Source organism: Orbilia oligospora (assembly GCF_000225545.1).
Source record: "Orbilia oligospora ATCC 24927 unplaced genomic scaffold scaffold00054, whole genome shotgun sequence".
NCBI lineage: Eukaryota > Fungi > Ascomycota > Orbiliomycetes > Orbiliales > Orbiliaceae > Orbilia > Orbilia oligospora.
Genome location: NW_011645611.1, coordinates 1,475,524 through 1,498,023, shown reverse-complemented (window position 1 = coordinate 1,498,023; position 22,500 = coordinate 1,475,524). Strand labels below are relative to the sequence as shown.

At 46.7% G+C, this 22,500-nt stretch overlaps 7 protein-coding genes across 7 annotated transcripts; 1 reads left to right on the top strand and 6 right to left on the bottom strand.

The window, feature by feature from the left end:
* Nucleotides 1-71: 71 nt before the first annotated feature.
* AOL_s00054g464 (uncharacterized protein) lies at nucleotides 72-1,148 on the bottom strand (the record flags this gene model as incomplete). Its single annotated transcript, XM_011121780.1, has 2 exons — nucleotides 72-638; nucleotides 828-1,148. 2 exons carry the CDS (start codon nucleotides 1,146-1,148, stop codon nucleotides 72-74), a joined length of 888 nt encoding a protein of 295 aa, XP_011120082.1.
* A 516-nt stretch (nucleotides 1,149-1,664) lies between these two features.
* Nucleotides 1,665-3,117, bottom strand: AOL_s00054g463 (uncharacterized protein; the record flags this gene model as incomplete). The annotated part of the gene is made up of 3 exons (XM_011121779.1): nucleotides 1,665-2,483; nucleotides 2,618-2,990; nucleotides 3,095-3,117. 3 exons carry the CDS (start codon nucleotides 3,115-3,117, stop codon nucleotides 1,665-1,667), a joined length of 1,215 nt encoding a protein of 404 aa, XP_011120081.1.
* A 743-nt stretch (nucleotides 3,118-3,860) lies between these two features.
* On the bottom strand, nucleotides 3,861-9,469 carry AOL_s00054g462 (uncharacterized protein; the record flags this gene model as incomplete). Its single annotated transcript, XM_011121778.1, has 4 exons — nucleotides 3,861-4,825; nucleotides 4,884-6,351; nucleotides 6,406-6,869; nucleotides 6,925-9,469. The coding sequence occupies 4 exons, from the start codon at nucleotides 9,467-9,469 to the stop codon at nucleotides 3,861-3,863; spliced, it is 5,442 nt and encodes a 1,813-aa protein (XP_011120080.1).
* A 598-nt stretch (nucleotides 9,470-10,067) lies between these two features.
* Nucleotides 10,068-13,150, bottom strand: AOL_s00054g461 (uncharacterized protein; the record flags this gene model as incomplete). The annotated part of the gene is made up of 2 exons (XM_011121777.1): nucleotides 10,068-12,687; nucleotides 12,741-13,150. 2 exons carry the CDS (start codon nucleotides 13,148-13,150, stop codon nucleotides 10,068-10,070), a joined length of 3,030 nt encoding a protein of 1,009 aa, XP_011120079.1.
* Nucleotides 13,151-13,747: 597 nt separating this feature from the next.
* On the bottom strand, nucleotides 13,748-14,125 carry AOL_s00054g460 (uncharacterized protein; the record flags this gene model as incomplete). The annotated part of the gene is made up of 1 exon (XM_011121776.1): nucleotides 13,748-14,125. One exon carries the CDS (start codon nucleotides 14,123-14,125, stop codon nucleotides 13,748-13,750), a length of 378 nt encoding a protein of 125 aa, XP_011120078.1.
* Nucleotides 14,126-14,490: 365 nt separating this feature from the next.
* Nucleotides 14,491-17,559, top strand: AOL_s00054g459 (uncharacterized protein; the record flags this gene model as incomplete). The annotated part of the gene is made up of 3 exons (XM_011121775.1): nucleotides 14,491-16,612; nucleotides 16,672-17,469; nucleotides 17,540-17,559. 3 exons carry the CDS (start codon nucleotides 14,491-14,493, stop codon nucleotides 17,557-17,559), a joined length of 2,940 nt encoding a protein of 979 aa, XP_011120077.1.
* Nucleotides 17,560-19,709: 2,150 nt separating this feature from the next.
* On the bottom strand, nucleotides 19,710-22,108 carry AOL_s00054g458 (uncharacterized protein; the record flags this gene model as incomplete). The annotated part of the gene is made up of 3 exons (XM_011121774.1): nucleotides 19,710-21,128; nucleotides 21,190-21,674; nucleotides 21,742-22,108. The coding sequence occupies 3 exons, from the start codon at nucleotides 22,106-22,108 to the stop codon at nucleotides 19,710-19,712; spliced, it is 2,271 nt and encodes a 756-aa protein (XP_011120076.1).
* Between the last annotated feature and the right edge of the window lie 392 nt (nucleotides 22,109-22,500).

Sequence of the window (22,500 nt, the reverse complement as noted above, 5' to 3'; positions counted from 1 at the left end):
GTATATAAAAATCCGATAGTAAACGTAATTATCGTACAAACCACCCCCCCATAACCCGCCCACCAAAAGGCCTACCTTCCCTTAAACTCCGGCTTCCTCTTTTCCGCAAAAGCCTTAAGCGCCTCAAATTTATCCTGACTCTCAATAATCCCCCCATAAGCCAACCCTTCAACATCCAACCCCCCATCCAACCCAACTTTAACCGCCCTCTTCGCCGCCACAATCGCCAACGGTCCCCCCTCACATATCCTCTTCGCAAGCTCCACCCCTTCATCATTAACATCCTTCCCTTCCTCAACAACTCTATCCACAAGTCCCCAATTCAACGCTTCAACGGCACCAACCCTTCGTCCTGTGAGTATCATATCCAACGCGCGACTTCTGCTGATTATCTGAGAGATCCGACGGGTTCCACCGGCGCCTGGGATTATACCCAGACGGGTTTCGGGGAGGGAGAGTTGGGCTGATGGGTGTGTTATTCTTAGGTCGGTGGATAAAGCTAGTTCGAGGCCGCCGCCGTGGGCGTGGGTTGGGATGCAGGAGATGGTGGGGATTAGGAGGTTGGAGAGGGTTGTGAAGGTTGTGTTTAGAGAGTGGAGGAATGTGGTGGTTTGGGAAGGGGTGAAGGTTTTACGTTCCTGATTTTTTGATTGATTGATTGTTAGTTGGTTATTATTTTTGTCCAAAGTTTGGGGGAGTAGATTGGATATGTGTTGTAGACGTTGTATTTTTGAAGAGGGTTTGGAGATATAAAAACGGGATGGAACGGAAGTTTGTTGATAAGACAAGTCGAGGGCATTATAGGAAAAAGTAGAGGGAAGAAATACCTTCAAATCAGCCCCGGCGCAAAATACACCACCAACACCAGACTCACTGGACCCAATTACCAATGCTCTGGTCTCTCCTTTCCCAGCTTCGGATGCAATCGAATCGATTTCCTCACGGAAAGCCTTCAAAAGGTCCCAACTCAGGGCATTTTTGGCGATTGGTCGGTTAAGTAGTAAAACACGGATGGAGCCGAGGTGGGGTGCTGGGATTGATTGCGAGAGGATGAGCGGTGCGGAAGGAGGGGTTGTGGAGTAAAGACGGTATTGGATTTGGGACCTTAAAGGCCGTAGATGGGTGATTGTTGAGCGGAGGGATGACATGGTGGAATTGAGGGGGGGGTTTATTAGGGATCTAGGAGGTATGCATGAGGTTGGAGGTAATTAATTGGAGGAGAGGGTTTGGTGATCATTATAAGGTCTGGCTAGCTAGGCTGTCGCATCGATTCGCGCTAGAATCTGGGGAAGCTTTGAGGTTGCGGTCTCGTAGCGGCTTGCATCGGGTTATAGAAAACAACAGTTACAACACAGTTATCCAGCAAGTATTGTTCAATTGATAATCAAAATGGTGAAGTATCAGAGTATCTCGAAATACAGAATATATTTATGAACTGGGAGATAATAAGGAAATCTGGTTTACTTCAAAGTGGATTGAGAAAAAAAAGGCGATAAAAAATCCGAATCAGTATTCTTAAGACCAGTCCATCTATATATAGATCCATATGATACCTTAATCATGATAGACTAAAAAGATATGAGCTTCCTCATCATGGTAACGATCTGTAGGTATTGTGTATATTTAAATACAATGCCAGTTACTAACCCTCCAGATTGATAAACTCAATTACTCCCTTCCAAACGGAGAATGCGAAGAACGGTCCTAACTTCCCTCATAAAGACGCCTGCAAGTTGTGCCTTCATCGGACCTTGGAACCAAATCCCGATTCTGCAAGAACTTGCGGGGTAACCGTCAAAAATATTTTGATATTTCTCCAGAAACTCCGCTATGGCGACCTCTAGGCTCATTAGCCGTATATCAATCCCTTGGGTTATTACCGGCTTGTACGATAGGGTAGCATTGCCGAGAGAGTTCCGGGCCCTTTTTGTTTGAACGAAATCGAGCAGTTGGCAAGTAGCTTTCTGGATTTCGAAGAATTGTGGGAAGACATCTTTAAGATGGGTTTCCGCCTCCGGAGACCCGGCGAACACAGATAACTGAGCTTCGCCCCGAACACTGGCTTCGATCGCTTCGATCCTCGAGACTGCATTCTCAAAATGTAGATTCCGTCGAAGAAATGGTAGAAGGTCGGACGGTTCGTCGCCCAAATGGGCCTCGCAAGCACCGCTCTCGATATGTTGGAGCAATGCACTAAAGTGAGAAAAACTTATGGTATCTTTACACTCCCCCCAGCACTTAAAGACATTCCCGATTGTGTCTCTGCGACTAAGCAGTGCGAGTAGAGTCCGATGACAATCTTGGCGGACTATACTGTAGGCAATTGAATGTGAAGCCAGCACAGCATTGACATCTTTGGCGGTAATCATAGAAGGGCATCCACCATGTTCTAAGTGTATAAACATGGCAGATAATGTTCGGAATGTTTGGCTACATCCTTTCCCATAGCATTGGTGAATTGCTGGCTTGTGAGTGACTTCATGCTATATAAACAAAAAAACAAAGTTTCCACGTAATTAGCCCGGTTTTTTTTTTGGATAGGTAGAGGAGGGAATATATATGTATATATATACTTGTCTCGTATATCAAAAGCTCAAGTCACAACCTAGGAACTTACCATTTTTAGCTGATTGAGTGATCCAAAATGGATTTGGCAGGTATCACAGGCATTGTTCTTGGCAAGATGATCCTTGAATTCGCGGAATAGGATGTAACTATCGCAGCCTTCACAAAGTATCTTGCGAATGTGGCCGCTCTCAAGCCAATGCTTTTGCAAAGCTGCCACATTCGTCCCATCGAATTTACAATCAAGGCGACCACATGTGTGGTGATTCTGACTATGTTTAATGTGTTGTTCGCGGGCTTGAGAACTTTGGAACGCTCTCCCGCATCTTGAACACCACAAATCTAGGCATGAGTTTTCGAAGTGGAGGCGGGCTCGCTCATAGTCGGTAAAGTAGGTGCCTGGATGGTGAGCACAGCGTTGCCAGCTAGGTTATCCGTTCATTAGTTTTTGCATTAGAGGCTATATAGCGATAGTGCTCTAGCTCTAGATTTATATGTAGAGTAAAAGGTAGGGAAAGGATTGAAATACGCTTGGTCCCTGTTAAGTGCCATTGCACCACCTATAAATAGTAGCTACAATTCTGGTAAAATAACGAGCAGTTTGGATCCCGTATACGCGTTCGACGTTCGTCCACGACTATATAGAATTGTCGACACGGTTTGATTGAGGATGGCGGGTACTTACAGCAAGTGGGGAGGAATACTAGGTATAATATGTACAATATTCAGAGAGGAATTTGGAGTAACGGCTATAGCATGAGCTAAGATGCCTGTTGAGACGATCGAATCAATTGCCGAAATAAATTCCAGGCAGCCTTAGCTGCGAGACACGTCGACGTCAGTGATGGTTTGACTGGGGATATATGTAGCATGAACGCCACCTTGAAACCATATATTTTCCCAAAGCATTTACCTAAGTACATATTAAGTAACTTCGACCTAGTTAGCCTTGCGTGCCTTCCTTAGCCTTGCGCGCCTGTCTAAGCCAAGTTTGTACTCATGTTTATAGATTTGGCCGAATGTTCAATCTTTCTTGAACGTTACACACACCAACTTGTGGGGCTAAAATGACACACACACACCAACACACGATCTTAACTCTATTATTTGAATCATGGGTTAAGCCTGTTATATCGGTATCGGAATTTGTCTATGGAGCTAATACTAGCCACCTATGGATCTACGAAAAACGCCTTTCAAATCCTTTTGGAACGCCTTTAAATGCTTTAAACAACAAGAATAAGAAAGGAAAGGCTTGCTTGATCGGACGGACCTACGGGGCTAACGAGGCCTTATCAAGAAAATGCCGTCCAAACAGCCGCCCTCAACCTCTCTACACTTCCCTTACTCATACACACCAACCCGTCTCCGCCAAGCCAATCCACGAATGCGAACAGCAGCTTGACATTCCTCAGCCTGTCTGCATTGACTCCTGTCAAACTTGTCCTCTCCATCAATAATCTCGAATCAACCGTTGTATCCCGCATATTGGCATTCACCGGGCTAGCTACATCGTTGGGCAGCAACCACGCCTTTTCTGGTTGGTCAAGTGATATCAAAGGATCAAGTCCCAAAACCCATTCAAACCCTATCAAGGATGTGCTTTGGTACTCCTCCTCAAGTGCCGTAAAAGTAGCTCTATAGATCGAGTTAACCGCGAACTGTGGTGGTCTCGGCTGAACATATATGGTTTGTGTTTTTTGGAACGCTAGCAAATGTTCGGGATTATGGTCGAAATCAAGGACCGCTGGCCACCATCCAGGTTTCCCCGTTTTGACACCTGCAACGTTATCCAGATCCGGAAGGATGCACGGTGCATTGTGCTTCATTATCGTCCCGTCTTTCATCGTGACTTCGACAGGAATCGAAATCGGTCTATTAGTCTCTACTTCTCGTGGCACCAGGCATCTTGGCTCTGCCGCTAAGACCCAGAAATGACGGAAAGCTTGCAAGTGCGAACGGTTATCCAGGATGCTATTGGGGTAGAGCGGATAGAAGGCCAGGAGAAGCGAGCCAATGGCCAAATTCGACGTTCCAAATGTGAATGTACCCCCTGCGAGGAAGAGGACACCGATCGCTATATGGGTCGCAAGGTGACTTCCGAAAGGCATATCACCATCGATTTTACCATGCATCCGGCGGAGCCGGCGTAGAACAGGGATGTCCCCTGATCCAGCCATGATCGTAGCCGCCGAGAGAGCAATTACTGCTTGACAGTTTCTAGCTGTTGCCCTTGAGAGTTTCTGATCATAGTTTACCGCTAGCCAGCTTGTCAGCGATTTTAATCTAGAACGTTATTTGATTGGGAGTAATCTTACCCGAAAGTAGACACAGCCTAGTAAACTGGTCTAGGTAATATAGCAGTGTATCTCTTGCCTTTTCATTCATGGTACCAGCATACTTCAACCCTATTGCAAAACAAAGGCCACCGACAATGTTAAACAATGGCAAATGGGAGCTATCCAGATGCTTGATTGAATCTAGTTTACAGTGAGCCTTGAGGCAACCTGGGAAATTGTTGCTAATCCATTCCAGGGAAGGTTCTATGTTATCCCACATGATTAGATGCTTCGCGAGAGTTCTGAGGAGGAAAATATCAGGACGGACATAGTCCATCAAGGCGGTCGTTTCGGGAACATCAATCTTCTTCGCTAAGGCCTCATCATTGGTCTTCATATATATCAGCGCAAGAGCAATCGTAGCTGAAGCTGTTGACTTATCGAGTGAATGTATCATCTCGATATTTTTGCTTCCAACTGCGATGCCAAGAAGTCGAGTGACGATGTTGAGGTCCTGTAGGGATTTAAGATCATGCCCCTTCCCTAAATTGATGAAACCAAGGGCGAACCCGGCGGCAAGCCTGTAGCCTTCATCTCGGAGGTTGTCTGGTGGTGCCGACGGGTCTAAGTTTTCAACTTCTTCGATTTCAGAGAGAAGCATTTCACTCATTCTTCGGTGTTGGGTGTTGTAATATAGAAGTCCGACCCCCATGATACCTGCAGTCTGTGTCAATGGCGAAAGGTTGAGATCTGCAGAGCCATGGGGTAAAAGCCGGACCACATGCACTGATAGCAGCTTGGTAATCATATTATCCATAGTACCAAGGTACGATGCAGCCAAACCTAACAGTAGGCCAATGCAAGTCATTGTATGCTTCGGTGTAAGATAATTAAATGCATCCCATTTGGCAATCGACTTAAGGTGACCGTTCAATCCTAGTGCTAGGAGGAAGCCAGCATGACGGTTACTAAGCTCACTAGGCTTGTTGAAAACGATCCATGAGGTGTCGATATCATGCGCTTCTTTTGAAATACTAAGTCCTGCCGCAACGCCGGCATGAAAAAATGCCCAGCAGACCTTTTCTTCTGTGTAGTTTACTTTCTCGGCGCTAACAGTAAATCCACCAGGTTTCATGATGCTAGTCAAATTAAAGCCTGGCGTCGGAAACTTTTCGGTAAGGAGGGGTATTCGAGCGCTGTAGTAGAGGAGGCCTCGTCCGGAGGGGACTGCTAAGGTTCGCATTGCAGTAAACTGGGCGAGGGACTGCTGTCGTTCGATTTGCTCCTGCTCAGTCATGTTTTGGTCGGGAATGAATTTTACTGCACATGGTCTTGATGATTGCAAAAGCTTTACTGCTTCATTCCAACGACGATCGTCAGGCCAAATGAGTTTTGTGATATTGGTACGGTCCATCTCTGCGCTTCCGTCGAAAGCGCCAAGACTTTCTGGCTCAAGGGTGGTCGAACAAATGGTATGGGCATCTCGAAGACCTTCATGGAGCGGAGCCTACACCCGGGATTAGATAAATTCCAACAAACTTAAAGTATTGGTGTTGCTCACATTTGTCCATCTTGTGGCTTGATTTTTCCCTTTACCGCTCAGGACAAGCTTCAAATCTTTGCGAGATATAAGCTCAAGAGCAAATTCTCCCCAAGATGTTGGAGGGCTTTCTTGAACCCGAGCAATAGCTTCGATGAACGGTATAGCAACTCCCTCTGGCAGCTTTTCTAAGAAACCCCACGTAATACCCAACTTGATCATTTGCGCCACCGTGTTTTCGAAGTTTCTTCCTGAAATTCGAACTTGGGAGTAAAGTTCCGTCATTAATCGTGTTTTCGGCGTTATATGTGCACAGTGGTTACTAGTGTTTAGGAGCTCATTATTTTTGGGGACGACAATGTCGTGTAGCGTCATGAAGGGGATTTGCACAGCTCGAGATTGATCCTGGAAGCACTCGACGAGCCAATCGTAGATGGATGGCTGCTTGAAATGTGGTTCATTCACCGCAACCTCAGGAAAACGAGCTAAAGAGAATAATCAGTAAAAATGGGTCGGACTAGGCGGAGATGGGATCCTCACAATTATCGAATTCCCAGCTTTCCATTTCGATGTCATCTGCCATGTACCCACTCACCCAGCCAAACCATCCCATCCACGTGCACATTTGTACAAGTAGAGCCCCCATTTTTCGAACAGCCGGTTCCATAGAAAGGTCTAGTTTCCACTCTTCTCGGAGTATATGAAGCCCCACGATCAACATAGCGAAAGACGTCCTTCGTACCTCCGCTTCGTTGCTCTTGGTGAATAACTCCTTTTCGATTCCCTTTCCCTCTTTAGTTGTCAGGAACTCGCGAGCAGCGGTCATGCAATCTATGAAGTAATTGTTCTTCTTTGGTTTAGAGCTTGGACCCAAGCCACTGGAACCGAGTGAGGCTCGGGCCCCCTCAACCTTCTGTTCCTCGATTTCTGCCACCCATTCCCATGCTGTTGATCGAAGAAAATCGGCCTGAGGACCGATATCATAGTCATCAGTGAGCATATCTTCCCAAGTCGCAGAACTCGCGCTTGATATCCTCGCGAGCCCCGTCCGCCTCCTAGGCTTCCTGACAACTTGTGGGAGAGTTGAAACACCGAGCAACATAATGGTCATAACAAACCCCTTCCATTCTTCAAGCGTCGACCCTGGTTCCGCAAAAGCGAAGTTCTTGACACTTGACTTGGTTCGCATTATCTCCATCCAAGCAACGGAAATCGCTTCGCCACCTCTCGGCGCTGGAAGCACGTATCGTCCTGTCTCAAGAGCTTGTTTTACGAACTCATCTTTGGGACAAATCTGTATAGACAGCCTGTGGATTATGCTTTTTTCATCGATAAGGGATACTCTTCCGTGGGCTTCGGGGTATGTTAAACCTGTGATCTTGTTCAGTGGAAGAGACAAAGATCTTGCAAAATCTCGTTTTTGTTTTCTCATTTGTCCGGGTGTGTGCATGTTTGATCGGGCAAGGGTTGGCGGAATAGGGAGATTTAGTGGAGGGCACCAGGGAGCTCCAATTTCTATTTGACCATCTTCCTTGAGAACCAATAACTTTGTGATATTGTTATCTAAAATCTGCACAGCGTCTTTCCCCGACTTTTGCAGCACATCAATCAACGTAACCTTTCTAAGGGAACGTTTTCTGGAAGCATATGCGGGGAGTGGAGCAGGAAGTTGTAGAATAACTTGAAGGATTCTAGACTCAAAGTTATTAACAATGACTAGGATTGCCCTTTGCCCCTCATTCTCACTGGCTGTTGACATGCGAGGTGCGAGAACGGTGAATATGCGCGGGAGCTTTGCTAGCGGTAGTGAATCGGGACCGAGGCTGTAGGGAATAGTTTTAATTTTTGTAAATAATATCTCATTTCGAAGACTGTTGACTTCTGTCTGCCCAAGGGTCTCAAGGTTAATATTACTGTTAAGTTCGTCTAACAGAGCATCAATCGGTGGGACATCACGAAAAGATGAAGAGCCGGCTTTAGCCATATCGCTGAAAGATACCCTGTCAACAGAGCCTCCGAGATCCGCACGAGCCACAAGTGAGCTGACCCTTCGGTTTGAGGTCTTTTCTTTGTCGAAATCTAACCTTAGGCTTTGTTCAGGGCTTATCATGCTCGGGTTTGGTACGGCAGGTGTCGCAGCTCCAGTCCCGGCGCCAAAGGAGGATCTTCTCCTGGAGAGTGTTCCTCCTAGAGACGGCGTTCTTTTACCTGCTGCCCCAAGTTGGCCTTGCGGGATGTATTTTGCTTGCCATATTGTGATGTGACCGCGATGTATATTCCGAGTAACCGCAACAATGACTTCTGTAGCAGCCTTCGAGTGCATACTGGCACTCTTCTGTTGTATTCTTTCCATAAAAAGAATTTCTTCCCCAGGGTCCATCGCGCTACCACCATCTTGGTCAAGTACCATCCCAAGATCTGAGAGGGGGTCTTTAAGAATAAATAGTCTTGGTACGTCTGGTAAGCTGTATTTCCCTTGGAGCATGACCCCATTGGGAGCTGCAAGAGCGTATTGAACATCGCACGGTAGGTGAACGACATAGCTCGTCCCGGTAAGGAAGTAAATGAACGCCTCATTTTTAAGTAAAACGATTAGTGCCCTATTCCCTGATTCCTCGAATACTGAATCCTCATCCTCTGGGTTTTCTTCCTCATCAATATCCATAAATGCAACATCCTTCTGCTTCCTCTTCATCTTCGGAAAGCTCCCTAGCTGCGTGGCGTATGTTCTCGACTTAGAGTTCCATGTCGTCTTCTTTCTCGCTAGGTCGGAGTCCTGGTTTGCTTTCTTTCGCCTCTTGCCATCTTTCTTATCTGCGACGACATTTTCGTCATCGAAGAACCAGGCAAACAGTGCCTGTTGGACATTCTGTTTCTCTGCCCTGTATCGATATACTCGTTGGATAACACCTCCCTGCGACCATATCACGGTATCTTTGACAACCAGAAGTTCTTCGTCGGGAACGTGAGGTGATAGCGTCCATTGGTAGGAGTTCGGAGGTGGAGGGTCAGATAGGAGCTTTTCGGCAAAGCAGTAAGGTAGAGCTGAGGGTTTGTGTTCGCCAAGGGTAGTGATCTGGGCCATCGCGTGGGCAGGACTAAGCTCGAGAGCCCAAGTTGGTTCGTAACGAGGTGTAACACGAGGATATCGAAAGCATTCTTCACGAGCTTAGAGAATCGGTGAGTCGATAAATTCTCTCGGATGCAACGGCCAGGAGAATGATCCAACCGTTGCGATAAGTGATGTGTTTAGTGGGTATGGGACTCAGTCGGTCAAGATTGTTGAAGCAATCCCGAGCTTGAAAGTTGTTGCAATTGCGGGTCGAGAGTCAATATTGTGGTGTAGCTGTGGGCACGACGCCAAGTCCACGCCGCCCTAGGTACGGGTACGCATGGTCTCAGGAAAAGAGTATCCCGACGTCACGTGAATTTAAATGCTCAATCCCTTCGCGTCGTGGTAATTGGCGCTTCCACTACCTAACTAAGATACAGACTTCAGTCCCAGGGAAGATTGATTGATTGTATTAATTATATCACTTGAAAAGCGCTAATCGCTGGTATATACACAAAAGCAACCTACGATGGTATCTAACACCTCATGAAAAGTTATATAAAAAAAATGGAATGCGGCACATAAGCGAATAAAACATCTCAATGCGGCCCCTGAATGGTGGACCGACCCTTCAAAGAAGCATCGGCTTGACTTCCAAGGGACACCCGGCATCAATCTTTTGTCGAATTAATGCTGCCCTTGTAACCTTCTCCGCCACACTCATGACTGTCATGCCTCCATACCCTGGCTGGTCGTATGCCGCATCAGCCATTGCCTGATCAGCCCTAAAAATGATTTTCTCAATTTCGTCCTCCGCCTCTTCCTCTTCCTCCGCCTCCTCTTGCTCCTCATCGGACAGGTAGCCAGACAACCGCGCGTCAGGATTCTTCCTTAACCATTTCTGCTTTTTAAACAGACAACGGAGATGGAATACGTGCCCACAAGCAAAAGCAACCAGTGTCTCTGGCTCCCTGTGTTCGAAATCTCGCTTGCATATTCCGCAGCTAGAATTTTGAGCTGGCGCTGCTTCTTCCTCTTTTCCTTTCTCTTGTATCATTTCGTCCATGATAGCTGCAACCGCTGACTCTACCGCTTTAACATCAAACTTAACCCCTCTTCTACGCCCAGTTCTCAATTTCTCCATGCCAACATTCACTTCCCCGGAAAGACACCTTGCCACACCAGCGCTCAGACTCCATTGAATTTCGTGCTCTCGTAGAATCTTCGTCAGACCCTCCTTCAAGCCTGGAACCTCTAGTCCATTTGGAATTCTCTTGATCAATTCGATTGGGTTTAAACTTGTCCCCACATTTTCGAGCAGGCCAAGAATAAATTTGGGCTTGTCCATTCCGTACTCCAGGAGATCATTCCAAAGGTCAGGGTCGTCCCGGCTCTTCGCAAAATCGATTGCGGCTGCAACGTCGTTCTTTTCATTGATGATGAGGAAAAGTGCACGTTTCGTCTGGCCAGTAAGAGAATACAGATACACTAACTCGTCAATATACTTACGTTTCTCACAAATCTTCACCGCCTTTTCGAAGTCGTAGTCTTCGCTAGTTTGTAGGAATTCCATTAGTGCTTGTCGGTCATATTCCGCAAAAGAGACAACCATAAGGTCCCCAAATGGTTGGAGCCGCCCGCGTATGCCGATTCCAGTGAATGCAGCTTGCTTGTCTCTAAACCAGAGATCTTTAAGATAGAAGAATAACAACAAGGTTTCATCTGTTCGCTGTAATTCCCTGACCACATCTTCTAGAGTTATTCCAGCACCCTCATGGTCCCAACCTTCGTGCACGAGGAGCTGCACATTCTCTTTTGTCTCCTGTTCTAGCTGCTCCACGGTTGCAGAGTCCCGCGTTTTGTCATCAACACCTAACCAAAGCCATTCTGCGACATGGCCTTTGATTGCTCCACTAAGGATGTTGTACTCTTTAGCCAGTCGAATTGCCTCTTCAGCGTTCCTAAGCATAATATACTCCATCAACGCTTCGGTATGCCGCGCCGTACGGGTATATAGTATCGCAAGGCAATTGTGTAGCCTTCTCCATCCAACCTTGCCCTTCTGCAACCCAGATTCTCCTCGATCCTTTAGTTTCCTCTCCACAACTTTTGCGATTCCATTGCCGTCGTACAATTCACCCGGCCAAGTTTGAACCAGGGCCTCGAACATTGCCCAGTCTTCCTCAAGATAAGTATTGAGAATGAGCTCGTATATGGCAGTTGCGATTCGTGGCCGAAGTACTTTGATAGGAACGTGCGGAGTAATTTCTCGGACTTTACCAGCTTTTAAGAAGACCCAAATCCAGCTTTCCCAGCGAGGGCTGGTGTCCAGAACCTTCTCCGATACTTCAGCTGCTTCCTCCCATTTTTTATCCCGAACAAGTTCCGCAAGCCATAATTCTCCAATTCTCCTCTTCTCTTTGGCTGAAGCGGAGTAAAGGTTCTTATTATGTTCAGTGATGCTCATGTCATCCGTACCGCTACCCTCTTCGTCTGTATCATCCTCTATAGCAGATCCCTGAACTATATCGGGGAATTTATCGACGAGATTCCAAGACTCTGCAAACCGAGATTTGTCCAAGAGCCAGTTTAGCCTGTCCTTTTTTCCACGCTCCGTAGCGAATATACAATCGTAGGGTGATGATATATAAACCTTCCATCCGGGTACATCCTCTCTGCCATCCATTGGAGACTTGGGTTTAGCCTTTAAAAACAATCCTTTAAGGGATGATCTCGGAGTGTCCTCATCCCGCTTGCTGCTGCTAGCCCTCTCCGTGGAGAAACTGTCGGATCTTGACATAATACTCGCGCCTGAGCTAAAAAGAGTCGTCGCGTTAAGGCCAGCGGACCAAAGGCCTCCCCCAAATCCGGCCGCGCCTTCCGGTAGCTCCCCAGCCTTGGGTGTAACTGGTGTACCTGGTGCCGTAGGACCCCGTGTCCTAACCAAATGGGAAGTTGGGGGAACAAAAGAAAGGTGGTAGTCATTAGCTGATAGAGTTTCGTATCGAGACATCATCAAACTATCAGCACTGATCTCCGAAGCAGTAACTAGGTCAACTATCCTGATTTCTGGAGCCAGTGCATTCGCACGGTGCGGCAATCTTCTACGGGGAGCAGGTTCGGTTCCTTCTCCTGATGGTGCCTCCGACTCCTCCGACTCTTTTGGTTTCTCAGCAGTGAGGTAAGCAAGAAACAGGACTTGAGATGGATTGTAGAGTGTTAGGCCGGCAACTGTGCAATCGGTTTGTACGCTTCGAAATATTAGCAAAGATAAGCAACCCAGCCGGAGAAAAGAGTTCCTTACACGTGCACAATCTCCGCCCAGCCCCAAGCCCTGCCCTCGTTAGATTCAACGGCACCTTTACCTTTGGTCGCAGGTGCGGCTTGTATGACGAATCCGTCCCCACCATAAACATCGACAACCCATATAACTGGGCCCCATGACAGTAGCAGTCTTTCCTTCCCACCACCCCTAACGACCTTCTGGCCCACGACTTTCTTCTTCACCAAGTGACCCTTCCCCTTCCCCTCTTCGCTTTCAATTTCCTCTGCCCTTCTTTCGAGAGTCTCCAAATCAATCCATTCCATTCTCACTCTCCAATTGGCAGCCATCTCTTCAGGGACCTCCTCGGGTCGATCTATCGAGCTAATCTTTCTCCATTCCCCTGCCCGATCTATTCTGTCGCCTCTAAACGTGACGATATGGCTTCGCATGATCTTTATTCCGGACTCGTTAGCCCACGCAACGAATCTTGGTGAAACTCGACTCCAAGAAATAGTACTGATCGGCCCCTCTCCAGAGTACAACACGGTGTCTCGAGCTCCTCCGCCCCATGGCAACCAAGAGCCACTTCCTCCTGCCGCCGATGCTGCAGCTGAAGTGTTAGGGCTAGCTCGGGAAACGATCAAATTTCCGGCGCGACCACCTGAGAGAAATAATCTGTCATGTTTGAATGTTGGTGATAACGCAATAGCCGACACTGGCCGCGAAAAATTCCTTCGTGATACATCTTTCGAATCCTGGAGATGTGTGATGCAAGTATATCCATCGAGTGATGAAGTAGCTATATGTATTGAAGATGTGGATACTGCAGCAGAGTTATCTTGCCAATAAAGCGAGGAAGGTGGTGGTATCGGCGGTGAGACCGAAAGCGAAGTCACCGAGGCTGTATGGGCGTGATATACTCGTAGTGGATGAAGTGACGGCAGGGATAATATATGCTATCGCCAGTTCAGCAGGATATTCAGGTACAATAAACTATAAAGATATGCTTACTATGTTTCCGTTGTGTGTACCGATAATCTGTGCTTTCAAAGCCAATTAGCGAAACCGATGGCAATTGCGAAGTAAGGATACTTCTGGGGTTCTACCAGTTTATCACCAGCGACAATGGCGGTACTTGTCGCATCTCCATTTCGGTAGACGTTCCCCATAGAAGAAGTAAGCCGGACATATTTTAATTTCGGTTCTTCCTCCTCTCCTTCGTCGTCGTCCTCATCCCCGCCCCGTGAGTCCGTGGAAGCATGACCACCTTCATGGGTCAAAACGACTGTCGCTGTTGTCTCCTCATTCGCTTTCGGGGTTTCGTCTCCGTCGGTAGTATCCTTTAACTTCGCAGACGATAGGGGAATCGAAGGGATATCCTCTTCTTTTAGAGGACCCAGCGACGAGGATGATGATGGCTCCATTGCATCTCGGGTTGTATGAAGTCAGGATGAGGGACGTAGTTCCAAGCCAGAGTACTAGAGGTTGTAGGTTACTCGGGGCAGCTGCTCGATGACGAACATGGAACGCGACAGCTTAACCATCGGCAACCCTCAGGCCCAGTCCGGGGTAACCTTCAACACACTAGCTTTACTGCACTCTTGGCTTCGTATTTGGCGAGTCGACTCGATGTGTCATGATATGACATGACGCCGAAACCGAACGCGACGCGAGCATTTAAATTACTTTTAAGGCCCTTAATCTAGAGGCGTTGACTTCTACGAGCTTATCTATTCAACTGCAATTGAACTACACAGCCAACTGTACTTCAAGAGAGACCACGTCAAAGATGCCTCGAAGTAAGGATATGCATATGGACGAAGACGACGATGACAATGCATTCACAGATACCCGTAAAGTTACCCAAGAAAAGGAAGATGTGGATGCCAAATTTCCCAACCGTCCAAGGAACGAGAAACCGAGTCCACCCTTCAGTGTTCTGTATCGGGAATTATTCAACCCATTGATGCAGAACTTGAAGAATCCGGCAAAGACTCGAGGCAAGCGTTCAACACAGAAAGCGCCCCAAGAGAAACGTCGAGAAATCATAACAAGATTTATTGCACGATGGCGAAGAGATGTTGGAAACGACATTTGGCCCGCTTTCAGGCTTATAATGCCAGACAAGGATAGAGAAAGAAGTGTTTATGGGTTGAAAGAGAAAGCTCTGGGAACCGTCTTAATTAAAGTTCTCAGGATTTCGAGAGACTCTGATGATGCATATAACTTGCTGCATTGGAAACAACCTCGTATTGGTGGTGACTCGAAAGCTACCGGTGCGGGAGACTTCCCATCTAGATGCGAGACAGCCATTTCAAAAAGAGCTTTGAGAACAGATCCCGGTGATCTCACGATTGATGATGTCAACGAACTCCTCAACCGATTGGCTGAGGACTCAAAAAATCATACGCCGGTCATTCAAGAATTCTATAACCGAATGAATGCGGAAGAACTGACATGGCTTATCAAAATTATCCTGAAGCAAATGAAAGTTGGTGCTACAGAAAAAACATTCCTCGATTGCTGGCACCAAGACGCAGATGAGCTTTACAACGTCTCATCTTCTTTGAAACTTGTCTGTTGGGATTTATGGGACCCGGAATTCCGCCTCGATAGCAGCGACAAAGGAGTTAAACTCGGGCAAACGTTCCAGCCCCAGTTGGCCCAATTCCAACTTCGATCTTTTGAAGATGTCGTCAAAAAGATGCAACCGACTGAAGACGACAAGGTGTTCTGGATTGAAGAAAAATTGGATGGAGAGCGCATGCAATTACATCTACATGATGATGGGACATTCAAGTTCTATAGTAGAAAAGCAAAGGAGTACACGGATCACTACGGTTCGTCAGTTGATGATGAGAATGGGACCCTCACTCGATACCTTAAGAAGGCCTTCAAGCCGGGTGTCCGGAACATCATTCTCGACGGCGAAATGGTAACCTGGGATCCTATTGAAGACGCTATGGTCGCTTTTGGCACCCTCAAATCCGCTGTCATTGCTCAGAGGACAGACGATCCCTCCGCTCACCGTCCGTTTTTCCGAGTATTCGACATCTTATATCTGAATGACACTTCTCTGATCAAGTACACACTCAGAGATAGACGAAATGCCCTTATCAGCGCTGTGGAACCGGTTCATCGAAGGCTTGAGGTCCATACATACACCGAAGGCACGACAGTCGAGGATATTAAAGTAAAACTACGAGAAGTGGTTGCTGAGGCTTCTGAAGGCCTTGTTATCAAGAACCCCCGAAGCATGTATTGCCTTGGTGATAGAAACGATGATTGGCTGAAAGTAAAACCCGACTATGTGAAAGACCTTGGCGAGAACTTCGATCTTCTAGTAATAGGTGGATATTATGGCCAAGGCAGCCGTGGTGGAAGACTATCTAGCTTCATGTGCGGCTTGCGAGCTCCAAACGGCAAATACTACTCATTTACGAAAGTTGGTGGTGGATTTTCGGCTCAGGATTATAATTGGATTAGACACCAAACTGAAGGCAAATGGAATACTTGGAATACACGAAAACCACCCGCGGAATACATCGAACTAGCTGCTGGGCAAGCAGAACGTCCCGACGAATGGATCAAACCTGAGGATTCGATTGTCATATCAGTTAAGGGAGCCGCAGTTACGCCCAGTGATCAATTCAAGACGGGCCTAACGTTAAGATTTCCTCGTTTCACAAAACTGAGGGAGGATAGATCATGGAATTCAGCGCTATCGCTCAATGAATTTTTCCGCAGGAAGAGAGAATTGGACGAACAACAGCAGAAAGAAAATGAAATGCACATCGAGCAAAGGAGGGCTACGAAGAGAGTGCGAAAACAGTTCAAAATCGCTGGTGCGGATCAAATTGTGGAGCCCGTAGCAGTTAGCAATGATCATCTCTTCGAAGGAATGAACTTCTGTAAGCCTTTTTGACAACTTCGTCCGTTGGTACTCCTAATTTTCTAACATCACGCATAGGGATTATGACCGAATCATCAAAACCAAGGAAAAGTAAAGCTGAAATTGAAGGCATAGTCAAAGCCTGTGGGGGCAACATATTTCAGTCTGACGGCGGTGCACCAAATGTAAAATGCATTGCCGACAAATCCGTAGTAAAAGTTCTGACGCTAAAGAAGAAAAATGTCGAGGTTATTCGCCCACAATGGGTATTTGACTGTCAAGAGCTTGGGTGCATTTTACCGCTCGAAGCGGATAGACATATGCTTTTCATCCCTCCCGATTCGAAAGATAAATTCGAGGAGACAATTGACCCATATGGTGATAGTTACTACCGCGATACCACTGCTGAGGACCTTAGTAAGTTACTCAGAGACTGTGTAAAGTTGGAAAATGACGAAACCATCACTGAAGAGGCCGTATCTGAACTGAAAGACGAGCTCTCGCAAGTCGATCCGCCAATCGGCTGGATGTTCCAGCACATTGTGGCGTACCTTGACACTCCCCAGAATGCCCAGAAGAATCATATATCCGCAACCGCAGAAGATATTTTGAAAGCAAATGGCCAATCTCGTTCGCAACTCGATAAAATCGGTTTAAATTTGATGATGTGCCAGAATTTGCTCGAGTTTGGCGATGGGAAAATCGTTGACGATTTCGAAAACGAAGATATAACACATATCATAGTCGATTACCAGGATCTCACGAGAGTTAGGGCGATCCGAAGCCTCTTGAGTGCTAGAGATACGATCCCAAGAGTGACGCTAACTGATTGGATTGAAGAAAGTTGGCGGGATGAGACTCTGCTGGGTGTAGAAAGTAAGTTTACCAGGAACCCTAGAGAATTATATTATCAAAGGCGAGGCAGTATTAACAAAAATATGGAAAGATTTCCCAGTCGAAGTCTAAGTTCCGAGGTAGATCCTTACTTGAGACCCTAGATCAAGCAACTAAAATACCTTTATTAATATTACATCGGTCATTGAAATCTCGAATGTGAAAGGTGGCACCCCAATTTACAGCCCCCCCTTTCAAATACATGTCATCATACCATTCGACGATATACCTTCACCTTCATTTCCCAACCATTCTGATCATACGCAGAACCTTGCTACTCCACTCGTTTTCGAGGAATTACTTATCATCACTTGCTCAAAATATATATTGCAATGCCTCAAGCGAACTACTTCCTAGAGCATCAGTTTCTATACAGTAGAACCCCACCACCTGCCGCCGGAGAAACCATACTATTCACAAACCGTGTAGTATCTTCCTATTTACCAGAACCGCAATATCTGTCTAAGCTCCCGCAGCCATTTGATATTCCAACAGCAACTGGACCTTTTTATCATAAGGCCAGCTTGATCTATAGATACTCCCATTCTCCACCCGGGGAGGTTGTTGTATGGTGGGCAGCAAGACCCATCAATGAATTTGACTTGCCTCTCGAACATCCTTCATCCCGCCAGTAGATTTTGCCTCTCCCTCTAGAAGCACGGATCGAGGCTCTAGACGCACCTTTCCCAAATTATACGATTATATCCCCAGGTTTACCTAGTCCCCTCCCCCCAGCACCACCTTTAAACCCCATACCAACAACAGCCCAATACCCCCTTCCTCCGCCAGAGCCCCCAATTTTTTCGCCAACTTTTCCAACTGTGTCTGCAAACCCAATACAACCACCACCAACACCACCACCCCTAGATTTAAGCGGTGAGTCCGGCCATGACTGGGTTTCCAGTAAGCCATAAAACGCTCCAATTTATCTATATAGTATATAAATATTGACAGATACGCTAACCTAAACTATTGTTTATAGAAATGTGTGGCTGTGTGTGGTACGCCCAAGTACTTGCAGATGGTAGCAGGGTTCCATTTAGAAGCGTCTACTGTGAGGAACCTTGGTGTCGTTGGCCCGTCAAATACAATTTAGGGCCGTGGACTTATACACCTACGACACAAAGTTGGATTCGTGATATTTATCGCATCCGTACCTGGCCCCGATCGTGAGACGGGTGCCCAGAAAAGATTTTAGGGGTTAGTTGGGGGTACCATGTTGCAAATTGGAGTGTTTTTTTATGATGTGCATTTGCAGATGCCTGGGTACGAGTCTTCGCTACCAACGAGACTAGGTACGGGCGGTTTATAATGGTGTCCCTGGGATTAGCAGCGTTAGAGTTTGGTATTGTCTCATCGCCAGACCCGTCAACTGTGAGTTTGATAGGGAGTACCTAGGGCCTCTCGTTCTAGAATTGCTTTCTCTATTTTGTGTGTGGTGAGGTAGCTGTGTCATGGCATAATCTTTCTTCGGAATGTTTGATGAATCATGAATTGGTTGGGCTGCTACGCATACACGCATGTGATTATTATCAAGTTAAATGCGCAGAATTTCAATATGTATGCTACTTCTGCAACAGGATGTAGTCCCGTCATATGATATAGTGAAGCTTTGCTTTTGATTCAATCTTTCATAAAGCGAGTCACAAATAAGAAGCAACTCTGTAGAAACAGGGTAATAGGATAGCAACAATAACCGAATTAAGCAGAAACGGGATCAGCACCACAGGTGAAGATATAGAGAAACGTGGACCAAATGGACATCCTACAATGAGATATCTTGAACCCATAAAACTAAAAAAGAGTATAGAAGGAAAGGAGCAATAAAAATAGGCTGAAAAAAGCTCATATGAATAAGCAGCTACAATGAACCCCATCCAAAAACGCCATTGGAAAAAAAAAAAGAGCCGAAACAAGGTGTGCGGGCATGGAATCGAAAGACAAAAAAAACTCGATAGCTCATGGCCATCAATATAGGGCGGTAGAGAGTGCATTTGTGTAGTATCTGTGAGCTTGGCCGTCGCATTATCTAACGGCTAGAAACGATTCACTGTGGTTCGTTATCATCAATGAATTTCGTCAATCAGGTTAAAGGGGTTGGAGGGTATATCGATATCAAATCATAAAAAGAAAAACTCGTCGAAGGTTCAAGGGAAAAGGTGACAACTGAAAGGTGCGAAACCATACAAGAACCAAATGGGATACCAAGGCACATGCAAGACTTAGTAAGCCTCGTCTTCCCAATCATCGTCTTGTGAGACCTCTCGAACGCCAGGAACAATCCCGCGAACCTTCCTCGAGTGAAGACTGAAATTATCGAGATTTCTTCGGTCTTTCACAGCCTTTAGCTTGTCGAAATAATGCTTGCTAACATCTTGTTCGTAGTCGGAATCGTCTCCATAAGTTTCCCAATTCTCACTGCTTACGCCACTACCGACCGAAGCTAGGGTTGAGGCTTGTGATGTAAGCGATGGAACTCGGTTCATGTCGTCGTACGAAACAGCATGCTTAATTTCCTTCGATTCTTGAATAAAGCCCATTCTGTCGAAAGAATCCCCCCGTCTCGCCATCATATTCTCAAGCGGACTGCAGATGGTCGAGGCGGTACTCATATCCGATGGAATGTGCGCCATTATATTTCGAGCAACCGAATGTATTTGAGGATGAGGTGGCACATTCTCTTTAGTGAGAAGGTCGAATGACTTCATCCTGGGAGGCGGATGCCTAACTGAGTTAGCACTCGTCTGAGCGGCTTGTTGAGCCATATATGCAGGCATTCGTCGAATGCTTCCACCAGCACTACTTGGTGTTTTGGTCGGATTGTTGGATCTTCTCCCAAGGGTAGCCGGCGTCGTGCTACGGGCCGGGACCGGGGGTTTCCGCTCAGGTGAGCCCTGCAGATTACGGGCTAAATTAGACAGAGGCTGTCGATTGTATGGTGTTGGAGACTTTGTGGCAGCCCGCGATGGGGGCGCCTTGGAAGAGGCGACTGGAGTCCTAGCGGCTGAGCGCAGACCAGCAGCACTATTGGGTCTTGCGGGAGCCGGCTTAGGGGTCGCAGCAACCTTGGGGGTGGCCGCTCTCGGTCCAGCAGTCGATCTCAGAACAGAAGCCGCCGATTGTTGGGTCTTCGAATTGGGTCGTTGCTTCTCGAGAATAGTGTGGAGGAAAGGTTCACCGAGAACTATGAATGGCTCTCCATGTTCTGCCTCCCAACCCTCAAGAGCAACAACCAGGTCACTCTCAATCTTTGGAAGTTCCTTGGCAATCTTCTTCCTTGTCTTCTCCTCTCGCAGTAGCCTTGTGGGATCTCTAGGCCCTTTGGCTAGCAGACGGGATGGGTCCTGGGAAGAAGCGTCCAAGCTCGCCTTATCATTCACAAGTGTTTGATATCTTTCAACCAAGCTGAGTATAGGGCTGCGTTCATCGATAATCTTCTGAAGTCGCGCAATTTCCATTTCATGAGAACGGAGCACTGCTTCCGTATTTGATGAGGACCAAGCTGCTGTGAAATCATACATCTCATCCTCAGTGTAGTATAGAACATCCCACATCTCTTGAAGGGTTGTTCTAGCGTCTGAAATAAAGATATGCATGTGCTCTTTCTTAACTTCCAGCAACCTTTCGAGTTCGTTTTCCCACTAAAGCCCGAAAATTTAGCAAAGTTTAACCTAGCCGGCCTACTAGAGAAAGTTGACTTACATTTTGGATAACAGAAAGGCTGAACCCCCTGTTCTGTTGCAGGAACCTGTCCTCCTCCTGGTCATCTTGTTGGAATTTTTCCCAGAGAGGTTGGAGTTGCTGGTGAATGTCGTTGATTTTGCGTTCTCTGATAGTCCTCTCGTCCACCAGTTTTTGCTTCTTAGATCTCAAAGCAGTGATTGCATCTAGTTTGATATCAAAGCCATCGTAATTCTCTCTGCATGCATCTACAATCTTTCGATCAAGAAGGTGGGATGGCGTCCCAAGATCTGCCCATAAATTGACGATTTCAGCGCTTAGGGTTTTCACTGTCGCAATCCTACGCGTGAACTCCTCATAAACGCGGGCAAATTCAACTTCAAGTTTCTTCTTCGAAGCCCCGGTGATCTTGAAAGTGTAGGTCGGGTTGGTAAGATTTGGGAGCTGGAGACGGAGGAACCCATCTTCCAATTTGCAGACATAGGATTGGAGGGCTTGGACGAGTTCTAAGTTCAAAAATATGCTCAGCCAACTTTCTACAAACATCACGTAACCACACACAGGACAACTTACTTTTTATTCCTTCGAACTCCTGGTCATACTGGCTACGTAGCATATTATGCTTGTTTTTTAAGGTCTCCACGCAGACCCGGAGCGGAATTGTCACCACCAGGTCATCATACATATTTGCGCTTGCACCATCGTCCATTGCACGATGGATCTGTCGAATACCGGAGATCAATTTATTGGCCTCTTCAACCAGAGCATTCTTCTCGGCGTTGACCAGACGGAGATGGCTCTGCAGGGTTTCAGAAAGGGCGGCGAACAAGGCCGCTTCTTTGGATTCGCGATCATGATGTGGAACACCAATTTCGTCAAAAATTCCGTGAAGAGATTCGATTGCCGAGGTGACTTGGGATGTGAGGTATGAATTGTCCATCTTTTGTATCCGTCTCCTTTAGGAGAGGTAATCCAGGGATGTCAATACGACCGCTATAGGAAGGTATGGGCCTGGAATTTAACAAGGATAAGGCGGCGATGCTGATAACAATGCCACTATAAACCGTTTTTATGATAGTATGGACTGAAGCAAAACCCGTATGCTTAGCCAACGTGACCTAAGGAATGACCGGCGTGATGGGGAGCAACGCTTCCGTATGATCGCAAAATTGTCGATTCGACTTGAAGCAATTCAATTGCTACACCGCGACGATTTGTTAGTACCAAGGAAGAACCCTTCGATGGCTTATGAAAAGGGGTAATGCGAAGAGGATGGGGAGATGAAGATAGATTGATGTCGAATGTCAGAATGTCAGAAAGCCTCTATGGATG